Source organism: Tupaia chinensis, unplaced genomic scaffold, assembly GCF_000334495.1.
Source record: "Tupaia chinensis unplaced genomic scaffold, TupChi_1.0 Scaffold143796_1, whole genome shotgun sequence".
Classification (NCBI taxonomy): domain Eukaryota; kingdom Metazoa; phylum Chordata; class Mammalia; order Scandentia; family Tupaiidae; genus Tupaia; species Tupaia belangeri.
Window position 1 is genome coordinate 1961116 of NW_006203646.1, and position 16118 is coordinate 1977233.

The following is a 16118-nucleotide window of genomic DNA, read 5'->3' on the forward strand; positions in this document are numbered from 1 at the left end:
GGCGTGGCCATCTTCCCTGGGGAGTAATATCTCGCTTTCTGTCTCTCTGTCTCTCTCTGTCATGCGAGCGCATGTGCCCTATAGCAAAAACCTCTCCAAAAAAATCTAAAAGATTTATTTATTTTATTTTGACCAGAGAGAGAGAGAGAGAGAGAAACTGAGAAAACAAGCTACCAGGTCCGGGTCTCAAACCATGATTGACCATGTGGGGGTGTCTAGCTCCCTAACCATCATACCACCTGCTAGTCCCAACTTATCTCTTAACTAATTACCAAAGTTCAATTTTTTCTTCAGATTCCTGCATTATTTTTGTGTTTGTTTTAAAATTTATTTATGAGAGTGCATGCATGAGAGAGAAAAGCACCATCAAGAGTCTGATCATTCTGTGAGCCCCTTTCCTTAGCCCTCCAGGTTGTTAGAATTCTGGACAAGTGCATACGCTGGGCATGTTTCAGGTCGACCAGGCGGGGGATCTAAGCCCCTGGTTAGCTGTGTGGCTTCCAGGCTTGCAGTTCAGCATCCTACCAACTGTGCCTTAGAGGCTGGCCCCCCCTTTTTTTTTTTTTTAATTCACTTAATTATTTTTTAAATTCACAGTCTTCGTTTCATGTGCCATGATCTTTCCCTCAGCCTTAGCCAGCTCGTATGCCCATGTACAGGGAGCCTTCTGGATGCGAAGCCAGGACTTTCCTATATAACTTCAGCATCGTGAGTGTTTGGTGTTATCTCTGCCACCATGGCTAACTAGATTTTTGTGTTCTTGCAAAAATCGAAGGTTGACTGGGAAGAAGTGTTAATTAAAATGTGCTACTGTAGACGCCAAGTGAATCATGATTTTTGAAAATACTGAGTTTCTGAGTCAAATTTCTCCTTTTTCAACTGAATACCGTAAATGGCTGTGGTGTATGTTGTTTAAGTTAATGGACCTTTTGTTGAACATGACTTTTGTTTGTAAAATAATTTCATACATCTTTGATCTTAAAAACAGGTCATTTTTGGGCCCCTGATGGTGTGGTAAAGACAACTGGATCCCACATGGCCAACTGCATGGTTCAAGTTCTGGACTCAGCAGCTTCCAAAACTGCTGGGCTAATGTGCAGGTGTGCCCAGCATTTTGAGAGGAGAGTAGAGAAGGGATTCGGGTGTGGTCTTCCCCTGGGGTATGCTTTCTCAGTTTCTTTTTCTTGCTCTCTGATGAGTGCACACACCCTGTAACAAATTTAAAACAAACAAACAAACAAAAAACAGTAAAAGAACATGCCAGTCTTGGGAACCAGCAGTTAGCGTAATGGCTATGTCGCTGGACTCCCACGTAGTCGACCATGGTTCGTGTCCCGGACCCGGTGGCTTAAAACTCACGCTGGGCGCGTGTGCGTGCGTGCCCAAGATCCCGAGAGGAGAATGGAGGAGAAGGGATTGCGGCGTGACCATCCTCCCTGGGGGGTGATTTCTCCCTTTCTGTCTCTATGTCTCTGTCTGTCTGGCGAGCACACGCGCCCTACAGTGAAAATCTCTCAAAAAAACAAAAAACAAAACATGCCAGTCTTAAGATACAAATTTAATTTTTTTTTCTTCAAATTTCGGATAGTTTTTTAAGCCTCATTAAAAAGTTGAGGCATAGTCAACAACACCTAGGTAGTGCCACAGCCTTGGAGCTGAAAGTTGCACTAGAGGCATGGGTTTGGTTCCCAGGCACCGAAAGGCCAGTGTGATTGTGTATGCCTGTGTCTTAACTGGGAGGCTATGACATGAGGATCATGACAGTGAGACCTTGTCAGAAATCTCCTTTTCCAGGGCCAGCAGGTGGTGTGGTTAAGATGCTGGACCACACATGGTGACCGTGGTTTGAGTGCCAGACTTGGCGGCTTGAAAATGATGCTGGGGCTTGTGCGTGCCCAAACTCCCAGAAGGAGAATTGACAAGAAAGGTTTGTGGCCTGGCCATTTCCCCTATGGGGTGATTTCTCACTTTCTCTCTCACTGTCTGTTTCTCTCCAGCTAGTGCACATGTCTTATGGCAAAAGCCTGAAAACAAACTAACGACCCTTCTCTCTTCTTCCCCCTCATGAAGGAAAGAAAGAATGTTGAAATCAAAGTTATCATTTAAACATGGAATCTTTGTATCATAAGAACGTGATAGTTAACTCCTTATTTTGCCTTAAAAGTTTGACTATTTAACAGAAGACATGATTAAAACCTATCTTACAATTTTTTTTTTAATCTTTCAGTATTTTGAAGGGAAACCAAGTACTTCATAGCTGAAGTGTTAGGCTGTTAGTTCACATTTTTCCTTATTGCATAAATGAAAAACTCATACTTATAATATACATCAGGTTTTATCAAGGGCTTCTTTGCTTCTTTTATAAAAAAATATTTTTTATTTTTGCTAGAGAGTATGTATGCTCATCAGAGAGAACAGAGAGAGGAGGGAGAGGGAAAGGCACCCCCCATGGGGAATGGTCCTGCCCCAGTCCATACTCCGTCTTTCCTTCATTTCAGGATTTGGGGCATGCAGTAATGCACATGTGCCTGCCATGTTTCCCAAGCTGCCAAGTCTTGAACTGTACAGATGGTCATGTGGGACCTGGCTGCCTTAACCCACAGGCCATGAGCAGGCCTTGATGATTTTTTAAAAACTTGCTAGAAGGGATGTGGACTTGCAAGAGAAACATAGTGAATGACTTTAAGTCAGAGAGCAAACCTCAGTGGGGTGTGGTCATGCTGCACCCCTTCACCTCCATTTCTCCATTTCTTCAGGATTTGGAGCGTGCACATACACCTGCCCACTGTGTCTTTCAAGCTGCTGGGTCTAGCATTTAAACTGCATCGGGGACCAGCAGTTAGTGCGATGGCTATGTCGCTGAACTCCCATGTAGTTGACCACGTTTCGAGTCCTGGACCTGGTGGCTTAAACTTACGCCGGGCACGTTTGTATGTGTGCCCAAGATCCAGAGTGGAGAGTGGAGGAGAAGGGATTGCAGTGTGGCCATCCTCCCTGGGGGGCGACTTCTCGCTTTCTGTCTCTGGTGAGCACACAAGCCCTATAGCAAAAACCTCTCCAAAAACAAACAAATAAATAAAATGCATTGGTTGGCATGTGGGATGTGGCTCCTCCAACTACTACTAGTAGGCCACAGTGCCAGCCCTTTATTCCCAACCCCATTTAAGATAATTTGGTAATTGCCCATTGCTTAGTACTGCCTGGTGTAAGGCTCCTCTGAAGGGCCAGCTGGTGGCATGGTGGTTAAGGTGGTTGGATCCTACATGGCAGACTACATGGTTCAAGTGCCAGACCTGGTGGTTTGAAAACCATTCTGTACATGTGTGTGTGCATGCCCTAAATCGCAAGAGGACAATGGAGAAGGGATTGTAGTGTTGCTATTCCTCTTGGAGGCTGGGAGTGTTTCTCACTTTCCCTCTCTGTCTTTATCTCTAGCGAGTACACACATCCTGTAGCAAAAACTGAAATATAGGGACCAGCAGTTAGTATAATGGCTATGTTGCTGGACTCCCCCATGTAGTCAACTGCCGTGGGAATCCCGGACTCCGTGGCTTAAACTCACGCCGGGCGCGTGTGCGTGCGTGCCCAAGATCCTGAGAGGAGAATGGAGGAGAAGGGATTGTGGTGTGGCCATCCCCCCTGGGGGGTGATTTTTCGCTTTCTGTCTCTCTTTCTGGCGAGTTCGAATCCCCCAAAAACAAAAAAAAACCCCCCAAAAAAAAAAAAAAAAAAAAAAACCCCAGAAAACTGAAAAACAAAAGGCTCACTTGATTAAGGGGCCATAGTTAGTCCCTGAGGTCTCCTGTTCATGCCAGGCATGTGTATTGTCCAGCTGGCTCTGGCTGAGTCGGGGTGGATCATGGTGTGAAGAGTGCCTGCCTCTTCTTTCTCTTCGAAAGAAAGATTAAATAGCCTTAATTAAAGCTATTGAAAAAGTCTAGAAGCTGTATAGTTTTTTCGTCAGGTCAAATGTAATGGGATTTCACTGCCTAATTGTAATGTATTTGTAGAAATGTGGGCATGTCATCCCCTGAAATGTAAAAGAAATAGATGCTGATGAGGGTAGAACTTACTGTGATGCAGGTGAGTTTGCGCATTAATGCTTTTGCACCTGTAGTGCTTCAGGGCAGGATTTTATTGAGAAAAGAAATCTTTCATTTTTTTTTTTTTCAAACTTTTTCCTTTTTTTTTTTTAATTTTTTTTTCTCCTTTTTTTTTTTTTTTTAACATTTAGTCATTTATTTACCTATTTGTTGTGATTTTTCAAGCTCCAGAGTCCAGGACTTGAACTACTGTCAACCACGTGGGAATCAGTGCTTAACCATCATGACATCTATTGGCCCAAATCTCTTTAATTTTTTAGGTATGTGGATGAAAAGTAATAGCTCTTGTGCCAGAACTTCTAGACTCGTAGCTGGACTGGGATCTGCTGCTTACAAGCCATGTGTGATCTTAGGCAGGTTACCTCATTGTCATCATCTGTGAGATGGAGAGAATAATAGTACCTTCTTGAAAGGTAATTTTGAGAATTTATTTTCCAGGATTTTAGATTTTTGCCATAGGTGGTATGCATTTGCCAGAGAGAGAGAGACAGAGTCAGAGAGAGGGAAAATAAGAAATCACCACCCCCCGCCCCCCAGGGGAGATGGCCACACCACAATCCCTTCTCTATTCTCCTCTTGGGATTTTGGGAACACACGCACACAAGCCTGACATTTTTTAAGCCACTGAGTCTTGGACTTGAACTGTGGAGTCGGCCATGTGGGAGCCAGTGCCTTAACCACCATGACACCTGCTGGCTCCCCTGAATAGTTCTAATAGGCTTTTCTGGCGAGTGAGTGGTTGGCAGTCATGGGGGTTTATAGCATAGGAAGGCCTTCATTAACATCAGTTCAACTTGCCCCATTCATTTATGTAACACACAAAGCCCAGGGATCTGTACTCCCTTTCCTACTTCTGTTTCCCTTATGGCAATCACACAGTCTGGCAAGAGGAGAAATGATCGTCTACTTATAAATGGGGAGGAGGAATTCTGATGCAGACATGTATGAACAACCAGTTGGCATCTCCGATGCTCGCATAACCCAAATCCTTTCCAGGGATGTGGCAAGTATTGAACTGCTAGGACTCGTTGTCATGGGGTTCCTCTTAGGAGAACTTTGCAAACGTGTTACTCCTGCAAAGCTGTACTTGGCAGCTTCTAAGTGAATCTGCTGATTGGCACAGGTGCTGTGTGCCTCTGGGACACTTGTGCTTTATTTTTATTTTTTGCCAGTTGGTGACAAAGTGGGTAGTAATTTGAATACTTCTTTCTTCTTTTATTTATTTTTTTACTCTTTCTGGTATGATAGACTATGAAATTGCTTCTCCTTCCTGGAGGGATATACCCCATATTCCAAGGTCTTGATCTCTGTGAGTTGTGGCCATATTTTCCAGAGGACAGCCATTTTTACCCATAGCTCATCTTTGAGATGCTGATTACAAAACTATGTTTTCCCCACAGTTTTGTCTTTAGCAAGGAATCTGCCTATGAGTGGCATATCTTGGTGTGATTCCTGGTATGCTGAACATAAGTACGTGCAGTTTGTCTAAAACACTAGCAAAAGAGTGGTAGAACAATAGCATTATGGCTAGCAAAAAAGAATTTCTTTTGTGAAACGCTCTACTTATGCTTTTCTTGTTTGTTGATGTTGTATCAAACTATATTGTATTAAGAAAACCTATATTAAGTGTCCGATAGGTGCATGAATATGATTGATGGAATTTTAAATTTTGAGCTTTGCTCTAGGACATGGACACCCCTCCTTTCTTCTTTTATGTACTCTGAAGGGGATACTGAATCTTTACTACCTGTTCTGATCTGTCTCTATAGATCTCTGTTACCTCCCAGCAATAGTTTCTATTGTCACATTTGAGCTTTTTCTTAAAGGATAAAATAAATAATTTCCCGAAAAACCACTGCCTCTTCATGGGGTATCCCTCCCTTTCTTGCATCACAGTGAGGAGTCCCTCAGTCCTGCAGGAGGGATGAATTGCTAAATGAAAACCTGGAGATCTTAAAAACATTAAGGAGAACTTTTCTTTTTCATTTTTTGTTTTAAGAGAGATTTTTGCAATAGGATATGTGAGCTCGCAGGAGAGACAGACAGGAAGTGAGAAATCACCCCCCCACCCCCGCCCTCTGGGGATGGCCATACCACAATTTGTTCTCTTCCATTGAAGAGAACTTTTCTTAAAATATCAGTACAGAGGGTGTTAGCATGGTGTAATGGTTATATGACTGGACTCCCATGCAGTCGACCATGGTTTGAGTCCCGGACTTGGTAGCTTAAACTCATGCCGGGCGTGTGTGCATGCATGCCCAAAATCCCAAGAGAGTAGAGGAGAAGGAATTACAGCATGGACATTCCCCCTGGGGGATGATGTCTTGCTTTCTGTCTCTGTCTCTGTCTCTCCAGAGAGTGCATGCACCCTATACCAAAAATCTCTCTTAAAAAATACATATGTGTGTGTATATATATACATACATATATATATATACATACACACACACACACACATATATATGTGTGTGTATGTATATATATCTCAGCACAGAAAGCTCACAGCCAGGCACTTTGGTCTGGTACATGACGTGTTAAGATTTTACATGACATTTTAGCAAGTTGCAGGTAAGGAAATGCATAGGGAGAGACGAGATCATTCTTTTTTGCATCTTTTTGATTCCTTGTCTAGAGAGGAAAAAGAGAATCTTAAAAATGATTGTTGAAACCTAACAAATTTTAGTTATGGAGGAGAAATTTTAGTTATGGAAGGAGAGATTCAGAAGTTGTTTTAAAATTTTTAAAATTAATTTTTAAAAAGTTTTTGTTACAAGGCGTATGTGCTTGGTGGAGAGAAAAAGGGGAAAGTGAGAAATCACCTCCCAATCAGGATGGCCACATTGCAATTCCTTCTTCATTCTCTTGGGATGTGGGGCAGGTACTTGCATACCCAGTGTGTTTCTCTTTTCTTGTTTTTTTTTTGAGAGATTTTTGCTATCAGGTGCATTTGTTCTCCATTGGAGAGATAGAAACGGAGACAGAAAATGAGAAATTACCCCCTGGGGGATGGCCACGCTGCAATACCTTCTGTTCTCTCGGGATTTGGGGCATGCATGCACGTGCACCCAGCATGCGTTTTAATCCACCAGGTCCAGGACTCGAACCATAGTCAACTACATGGAGGTCCAGTGCCATAACCATTTCGCCATCTGCTGGTCCCCCCAGTGTGTTTCTCAAACCTCTGCGTCTGGGACTCGAACTGATCCAGCTGCTGTGACCTCTTTGCCACCGGCTGGCCCAGGTAAAAACATTTTTAATTGCTAGAGGGCAAGTGCACTCACTAGACAGAGACAGAGAGGGCAAAAGTACCACTCAATTGGGCATGGCCTCCAATGCAGCCTCTTCTTGATTTTTCCATTGTGTCGGGATTTAGGGCATGAATGCACACTTGTCTATCGTTTTTCTAGCTGTCTAGGCAGCTTGGTTTGGTCATGTTGGATCTGACTCCCTTAAGCAGTAAGCCACAGGGCTGGCCCAGAAGATACATTCTTTATTTGTAATTTGCCAGAGGGTATGTGAGCTCTCTAGAGAGAGACAAGGCAGAGGAGGGAGATAGAAAGCACCCCTCATGGGGAACAATCATGCCACCATCTCTTCTGCATTTCTCACACTTTTCAGGACTTTTGGGTATGCATGCACACATGCCTAGAGTGTTTTTCTCTTTATTTTAATTTTACTATAGGATATGTGCACTTGTCAGAGAGAAAGAAAGGGAAAATAGGAAAGCATCCTGGGTGGGATGGCCATACTGCAGTCTCTTCTCCATTCTCCTCTGTTCTGTCTCTCTGTCTCCCTCTGTCTGGCTGGCGAGCGCACGTGCCCTATAGCAACCCCTCCCCCCCAAAAAAGTTTTTCTTTGAATTAAAATTCAGAAGTTAAATATATAGATCAAGTGTACACAAAGTTTCTCATTTGCAACATCGAAGAGCCCTTTATAAGGTTTTTATTATATGCTTCTGACCTTTTTTTTTTTTTTTAGGTTTTTTGCTATAGGACACATGTACTCACTGGAGAGAGACCAAGAGAGACAGAGGGAAAGTGATAAATCATCCCATAGGGGAGATGACCACACTGCAGCAATCCCTTCTCCATTTTCCTCTCGGGATTTTGGGCATGCATGCACATGTATCCAGTGTGATTTTTCAAATGCTAGTTCTAGGATTCAAACTGTGGTCAGCCATGCCACCTGCTGGCCACCTGCTGTCCCCCTGACTTGATATTTTAAAATGTAATGATTTGGGACCAGCAGATAGCATAGTGGCTACATCACTGGACTCCCATGTAGTTGACTGCGATTTGAGTCCCGGACCTGGTGGCTTAAACTCACATGTGCGTGCCCAAAATCCTGAGAGGAGTATGGAGAAGGGATTGTGGTGTGGCGTGGTCATCTCCTGGGGGGTGATTTCTCACTTTCTGTCTCTCTGGTGAGCATATGCACCCTATAGCAAAAAACCTCCAAGAAAAAAATTTTTAATTCAGTCCTTAAAATCATTACTTTTTAATTTTTTTCGGAGAGGTTTTTGCTATAGGGCACATGCGTTCGCCAGAACAACAGAGAGATAGAGAGCCAGAAAGCGAGAAATCACCCCCCCCCAGGGGTTGGCTACGCTGCAATCCCTTCTCCTCCATTCTCCTCTTGGGATCTTCACCCGTTCCTGGTGTGAATTTAAGCCACCAGGGCTGGGACTGGAACCGCAGTGACTATGTGGGAGTCCAGTGACATAGCCATTACGCTAACTTCTGGTCCCTAGGACTGAATAAATCTTAAGTAATCCCAGAGTTGGCTGCACCGATGTGATAGATGAATTATTTCTTGTTTTTCAATGGGAAGTTTTAAAATATTTATTTTATTTTATATACAAATAGCATGATTTCTTTCACTTAGTGGATATCTTGGACAATCCATTCAAAGAAGAGCGCTTAGTCCAACTTGATGAAACTTCTGTCCTTTGCATACTAATGGAAACATTGATGTTGATGCCGTATTTCCAGATCAGGATGTGCCTGTTGGAACACACGCACAAGAGTGAGAACCCTGGCCAGATTTTCACAGGTGGCTCCAGCAGAGCTGTTGATGACCCATCCTTTCAGTGGGGCAGTGGAGCAAAAGGGAGGATGAATTATTTCTCACAAATACGTAAAACTAGGGAATTAAGCAAACAAGTAAATATGTTTTTTTTTTTAATTTAATTTTTTAGAGGTTTTATTTAGAGCGCATGTGCTTGCCAGAGGAGGGGGGGAGTGAGAAATTGCCCCACAGGGGGATGACCATGCCATAATCCCTTCTCCTCCTGGGATCTTGGGCACACATGTACATGCTCCTGGTGTGAGTTTCAAGCCACCTGGTCTGGGACTTGAACTGCAGTTGGCCATGTGAAAGTCCACTAATGTTACCACTATGCCATTTCCTGATCCCACGTAAATATGTTTTTAAAAAAGGCTTGAGACCAGCAGAGGGTGTAATGGTTATGTTGTGGGACTCCCACATAGTTGACTGAGGTTCGAGTCCAGAACCTGGTGGCTTAAAATTTATGTGGGGGGGCAGTGGGTTTGCAGGTGGCATGGTGGTTAAGGATGCTGGACTCTCACATGACTGATTGTGGTTTAAGTCCTGGTCCTGGAGGCTTGCTTTCTCACTTTCTCCTTCTGTCCCTCTCTGGTCAAATTATAAATAAATAAATTAAAAATACTAAAAAAAAAAAAAAAAAAAGACAAAAACTTAACGCCAGATGTGTGTGCATGCATGCCCAAAATCCCAAGAGGAGAATGGATGAGAAGGGACTGCAGTGTGGCCATCCCCCCGCGGGGTGGATTTCTCACTTTCTGTCTCTGTCTTTCCTGCAAGCATACATGTCCTATAAGAAAACTCTCTATTTAAGAAAAAAAAAAAAGGATTAATATATTAATAGCAATTCTTTTTTTTTTTTTTTTTTGAGAGGTTTTTGCTGTAGGGCGCATGCGCTCACCAGGAAGACAGAGAGACAGATAGAAAGTGAGAAATCACCCAGGGGGGATGGCCATGCCACAATCCCTTCTCCATTCTCCTCTTGGAATCTTGGGCATGCCCGCACATGCACCCAGCATGAGTTTAAGCCACTGGGTCTGGGATTCGAACCGTGGTTGACTACATGGGAGTCCAACAACATAGCCTTAATAGCAATTCTTCATTTGAGTTATGCTTAGTATTTGAAGTCTCTGTTCTGAGAGTCTAAGCAAAAAAGCAGTTTTTATTTATCCTAGTTATTTCATCCAAGCAGTCCTTCACACAGTAAGTTTAGGTCATGAATGTATGGGTGTCACAGATTACAGGAGGAAGAGCTTTCAGGCAGATTTTAGCTATTCTGCAAAGCGGGGTTGTGCTCATTAGGGATGTAATATGGGTAGGGCTGAGGCCTGCAGCCTGTCTTTAAACACCAGGAAGATCATGACTACTTCAAAGAATATGCCGTTAGACCAGTAAAACCTTTTTGTCAGGAACCTTAGCCTGTTAGTGCTTCCAGGCTTCCACTTTTGTTGTCCGTTTGCTTGAAGGGCAGCATCTTGGGACGCTGGCTGATTTGACTTGGGCTCGAGAGTGCCCTCTCCTGGTCAAGGCTAGTGTGTCTTCACAGCTCGCAAGTCTCTTTAGGACCAAAGCTTCACGTTTTGTGAAGCCAGCACGCTATCCAGAAAAAATTAGGAAAATTCAATTAAATTTTGGTCTTATTTTTAAATTATTATTTTTTTGTAAAATGGATTTAAAAGATTCGAACGACTGCTCTATTTTTGTTAACTTGGTTTTTTCTACCATAGGTCTCAACAAATGGCAGCTATTACATCAGACAGTGACGAGTCCTGCTGCTCCCTTACAGTGTCTGACAGACCACTGTGGATTCAGACTGGGAGCATTGAAGTTAACAGTGAAACGGGCAGGTCTGTCTGTTTTAAGCCCTGCCACAAAGTCAAGAGGGCATCATGTCATCACTTGATCATTCCTGAAGTAGATTAGGTTAGACTTACAAGAATTCACGAGTTCTTTTTCTTAGTTTTAATAGCCTTGGTAGCTGGGTGTTCCTCATATGACAGTTGTAATAGGTGAATGTAACTTTCAGTTGATATTACCTGCCGTTCTGAACAAGAGGTGCCTCCTGCAAGTTTCTGTGAATTGAGAGCAGCTTCTTTTAGGGTGGCGAGAGTTGGGTTTTAGGTAGCAGTTGTTCCTTTGTGGAGAGTCAAACGCTGAGTCTCTCCCTTTTCACTCTCTCAATCTGCCCCTTTTATATTCATTACTCTAACTTAGAATCATTAGGTCTTACTGTCCATATAAGATAAATACATACATATATATATATACACATCTATATATATATATGTATATATATATATATATTTGTGTGTATATTTTTGGATGGATGGATATATATGTATCAGTGAATTAATTTCGAAACCACTGTCATTTACATAAAGCAAGTTAAAACTAGAGGGTGGTAAAAGATAATGCCGGAATGTCGTCATTATTTAAGTACATCTATTAATGACTCCTTGCTGGATAATGCCTGAAAGGCTAACGTGAGGATCCTTCCTGGAAGGAAAGGTTTAGGGATTTGGTGCGTTGTGCTACTTTTGAACTTCACTTGAATGAAGGCTTTGTAACCCTCGCATCTGTGCAGCTGGTGGAGTTGCACAGTGGCAGGTGAGATGTAATTTTCAAACTGGGTCAGAGTGGTGCATTCTGGATCACAGGTTGTGGCCTGGATATTGGATTCTATCTGTATAGGGGTGGTAGTTACCTTTAGCTGATCCCTTGAAGAAACAGTGTTTTTATTTTATTTTGTTTCTTGTGCTCCTCATAGGGATAGTAAGCTCTGCTTGAATCCCTGGCTTTTCTGCTCTCGTATTCAGCAGAAGTGGAGAGGGCCCCAGTAAGGTTTCTCTCAAATACTGAGAGAGTCATAAACAGAAGGAAATGGAATTGTACACGGGATTGGCTGCTTTCTTTTCTCTTTCAGTTTATAAAACAGGAACATTTGCCCCCAAAGTTCTGTGTGAACCTAAGTCTTATATTAGTAGAACATCTTAGAGGTAGAAAGCAAACACATGTTCTTAGCTCATTGTTGAATTTTAAAAGTTTTAATCATTTCGTTTCTTCAGAAGCAAGGGATATATTCACCTTTCATCTTGATGTGTACAATATTTATGACTAAAATTCCTTTTCCATTACTTGAGAAGAAACCTGATAGAATGCCCTGTGGAGTTTATTTTATAGACCTTAATCTGGTATGCAAATGAAGTGTGACAATATTAGGAGGTTAACACAAAATCAAGAGCTGTCAAACCTTGGGAAAGATACCTCCTTTGAAATGTTTGCAAGTTAAATATTGGGAAGGATGGGTGGCTTTTCTCCTTTCCTTTTATGTATTCTGTGTTTATTTTATATGTTTTCATTCCACTGAAATATCATTATCTTTGGTTTAAAAATCTGTTTGACCAAAACAATCGCCTTTCTTTCCACAGATGGTGATCTGGTGGAATTCAAATTTGTGTTAGTAGTTAAGACTCCAGTGGGTTTCTTACTAGTTTGTAGTAGTAGAGGGAGGTCGGTGTTGGGCCTTTTGGTCATGCTACTTGGCAGTCATTTTAGACACGGTATGCCTGGAGTCTGTTTTTTGTTGGGGATATGGTGAAGCAGGCCTCTGCTGGGAACCAGGTTTGCTGGTGTCACAGGGGACAGACACTACCAGCAGGGTAAGTCTTCCTGTATTAAAACGGTGCTCTGGATGCCCTTCAGATGCACCGTGTCTACCTCTGGGGAGGCACCACCCCCATCCCCCTTTTGCTCTTTGCATAAGTGTGATCTGCAGCTGATTTGAACACAGCCTGGTCCTGTGTCTACGTTTGCTTCTTAGCTGTGCTAGCAGAAGGCTGCCAGTTCTTCAGAGCAGTCTGCACCGCTGAGCCAACTGAAAGCCGAGCGTTGCTACCTGTGAGACGGCAGCAGAAAGAACTGTCCTATCAGTAGACAGATATTCACAGGCGAGTATGTTTCCGAACACTCAGGCAACAGACGGACTGTGAAGTTGACAGCGGATTTACTTGTGTTGGAACTGGGCCAGGTGTACTTAGGGGATAACATGAATGCTCTGGTATAGAGCGGCAGGAAATTGTTTCCTCCAGAAAACACTGGTCAAGTTAAACTGACTTAGAAGAAAAAAACCAGGTGTGTGGTCTCACAATGTATGTAGGGCTTAATTTAAACAACGAGGACTTCATTTTTCTCATATGATTACTCATGTTTAACTGTGTTTTTCTCCTTGTCTTTGCTATGTTTCAGCACAAAGACATTAGCAGGCGGCAGGTTTCACGGACCTGTACCACAGTGACACAGACAGCACCAGAGCATCAGGACGGAATGAAATGGGAGATTTTGAAAGCTGCACTAAGAAGTCAATGTTAAGCAGTGATTAAAACCAAGTCTATAAGGGGCACTTGCAAATCGTGTAGTGTTAAACCGAAGCAAAGATAATTAGGGGATATTTTATTAAAAAAAACAAACTATTGCAATAAATGATGCATGAGATGAGGAGAAAAATGATGTGAAGTACACATACAAGAACTCACTTGAATTCTCCGTATGAAGAATCACTGACAGTAACTTCTTCGAATGTGAAGTTCTTATCCGTACAGCTTGGACAGGCCTGAAAGGCATAGGATGGTGCAGAGATATTCAATTATTTTTCATACTTAAACTTTGTGCTTTCTCCAAGGCTTATGTTAATTGGTTCAGATATGAACAAAGGTATTTCTAAAACAGCTCTCCTATGAAAAAGGCAATAGTCCCATATGTCAAGGCCCATGTTTTCTGGTGTCAGTAGAAACAGCAGAAAAGACAGACCACTGAGAGGATGGAAAGGTGCCCCGGCCTATCCCATACACAGGATTTGGATCTTTTCTTTCTTTAGTAAAACAGGGCTGTGTTATTATCAGATATATGTTTGCTTGTTAGAACTTAATAAGATGTATTTATTTGCCACTAGTATTTAACATTTTGTGCACATTTTCATAACTATGTTTCTTATCTTTCAAATTTTGACTCAAAGTGAATAGGCTAGTATTGCTCTGGGAGTGAAGATGTACACTCCAAGATCTAGTTCCTAATTCTACTGAGCTGGAATGGCTTCTGTTATCGTCTCTGTCCTTACTGCTTTTATCTAGGTGAGAAAAGGTGACAACATCGGAATTTTGATAGGGACTGCTCTCCATGGGGAGCCCCTGCTATCAAAGTGCAAGGAATCCTCACAGGTGTCAGGTAGGACGGAACCTGGGGGACAAGCAGCAGGAACAGATCCTTAAAGAGAATCAAACTCTCCATGCATGGAGCGTGAATTCTTATTAACAGAGACCATAGTCTTTTTCTTGCCTTTGGTAAATACACATTATAAAACATCTTAATTTTTCTTTTTAAGTAAAAGGAGAAAACATGAGAAAATCAGATGGACCTCTTAGTACTACATTTTTAAGGCATTTTATATTTGATGGTGCGTACTTTTAATAATAAAACTGAAGTTTTTTAGTGGCAATACTGACTTATTTTTTAAACCAGAGAGATAATCCATACTGATTACTTACTACAAAAAAAAAAAAAAAAAAAGGAAAAAAATGCCAAAAAATAAAAATGCCAACAAAATTCATTTGAAGCAGCATAACAACTGAGCATTTGGCTCAAGTGTTAAGACTTCCTATAATCTGAGTAGGTTCTCAATTACCTACAGACCTCATGCTCAGGATTAACCAGAGGTTCTGAGTGAGTTTTAGGACATTTAAAATACCTGACCATAATTTGTTTCAAGAAGAAAAGGCAGGCAGTCTTGTGTTTTGTGAACTTAATGCAGATCCTACTAATATTGCAAGTAATTAATGTTTTGACTGCATTCTAAAATTGTCTTTTTGAAAAGTGTCATATCATGAAGTCATATATTTTATCAGATCGGACAAAGTAAGCTCAGGTACTGTAGCAGCAGGGAGTTCCAAGTTGACACAGACCACAAGGGTGCCCTCCTCTAGCTGGCTGTAGGCTTTGGCGCGGGCTGGTCTTGTTCTTTCAGATACAGAATACCAGCAGTCCCGTCCACGCTCCTTCAAGAACCGGGTAACTCCCAAGCCCTGGTGGAATTACACATGGGTTGTGTAATCAAGATGTTAAATCAAGCTTTAGAATTCTTTGTGTAGAGCGACAAAATGACCAAGAAGAAATAATATACAGGAAAGTGAATTGGGGTGACCAGGTTTTGTGTATCTAAATGTTCTTTTCCTCACAACAAATTCTTAAAAGTGTTTTGCTACAAACCAGATTTTCATTTAAAAAAAAATGAAACTTGGTGGTATTTAAAATCTAGACCTACCATGTTGCTATTTCACTCTCATTGCTTTAGTTGCTTAATATTTAAGCTTTGCTTCGTGCTACCTTTTGTCTATATTTCAAATCTCCACAAGCCTATTTCATTTTGTAGACTTGAATGGCAAAAATTGTTTCTCATCTTAAGTATACTCAGAGTTAAATGTTAAAGAATGTTGTGTAACATTTATTCAATAAAGTCTTTGATTTTTTTAAAGTTTAGTTATTTAAAAACTGTTTACTTCTTAGGAACAAGTTTTTAAATAATATTATTTTTAATTTTAAATTTTTTTAGAAATATTTTTGCTATAGGGTGTGTGTACTCACTAGAGAGACAAAGAGAAATTGAGAAATCACCCCCCAGGGGATGGCCACACCACAATCCCTTCTCCTCCATTCTCTTCTCAGGATCTTGGGTACGCACACACACATGCCCAGCATGAGGTTTAAGCCACTGGGTCCAGGACTCAAACTGGTTGACTCCTTGGGAGTCCAGGGATGTAACCATCTACAGGTCCCAAGATGATTATTTTATTTTCCTACATTTTTAAAAAGAATTATTTTATTGGGACCAGCAGTTGGCATAATGGCTATGTTGCTGGACTCCCATGTAGTCGACCGCAGTTCGAGTACCGGCCCCGGTG

General features: G+C 41.9%; 1 protein-coding gene across 3 annotated transcripts in view; it reads left to right on the top strand.

Annotated features, from left to right (window-relative positions):
• Positions 1-14409, top strand: part of PWWP2A (PWWP domain containing 2A) — a 44150-nt gene extending 29741 nt beyond the window's left edge. Inside the window, exons 3-4 of one of the 3 annotated variants that reach the window (XM_027766939.1) lie at positions 10896-11091; positions 13414-14409. In XM_027766939.1, the coding sequence (XP_027622740.1) occupies positions 10896-11071 (176 nt within the window). In that variant the 3' untranslated portion in view covers positions 11072-11091; positions 13414-14409. The remainder of the gene's footprint in view (positions 1-10895; positions 11092-13413) is intronic. The other 2 variants (XM_027766940.1, XM_027766941.1) reach the window with 2 other exon arrangements.
• Positions 14410-16118: the final 1709 nt, after the last annotated feature.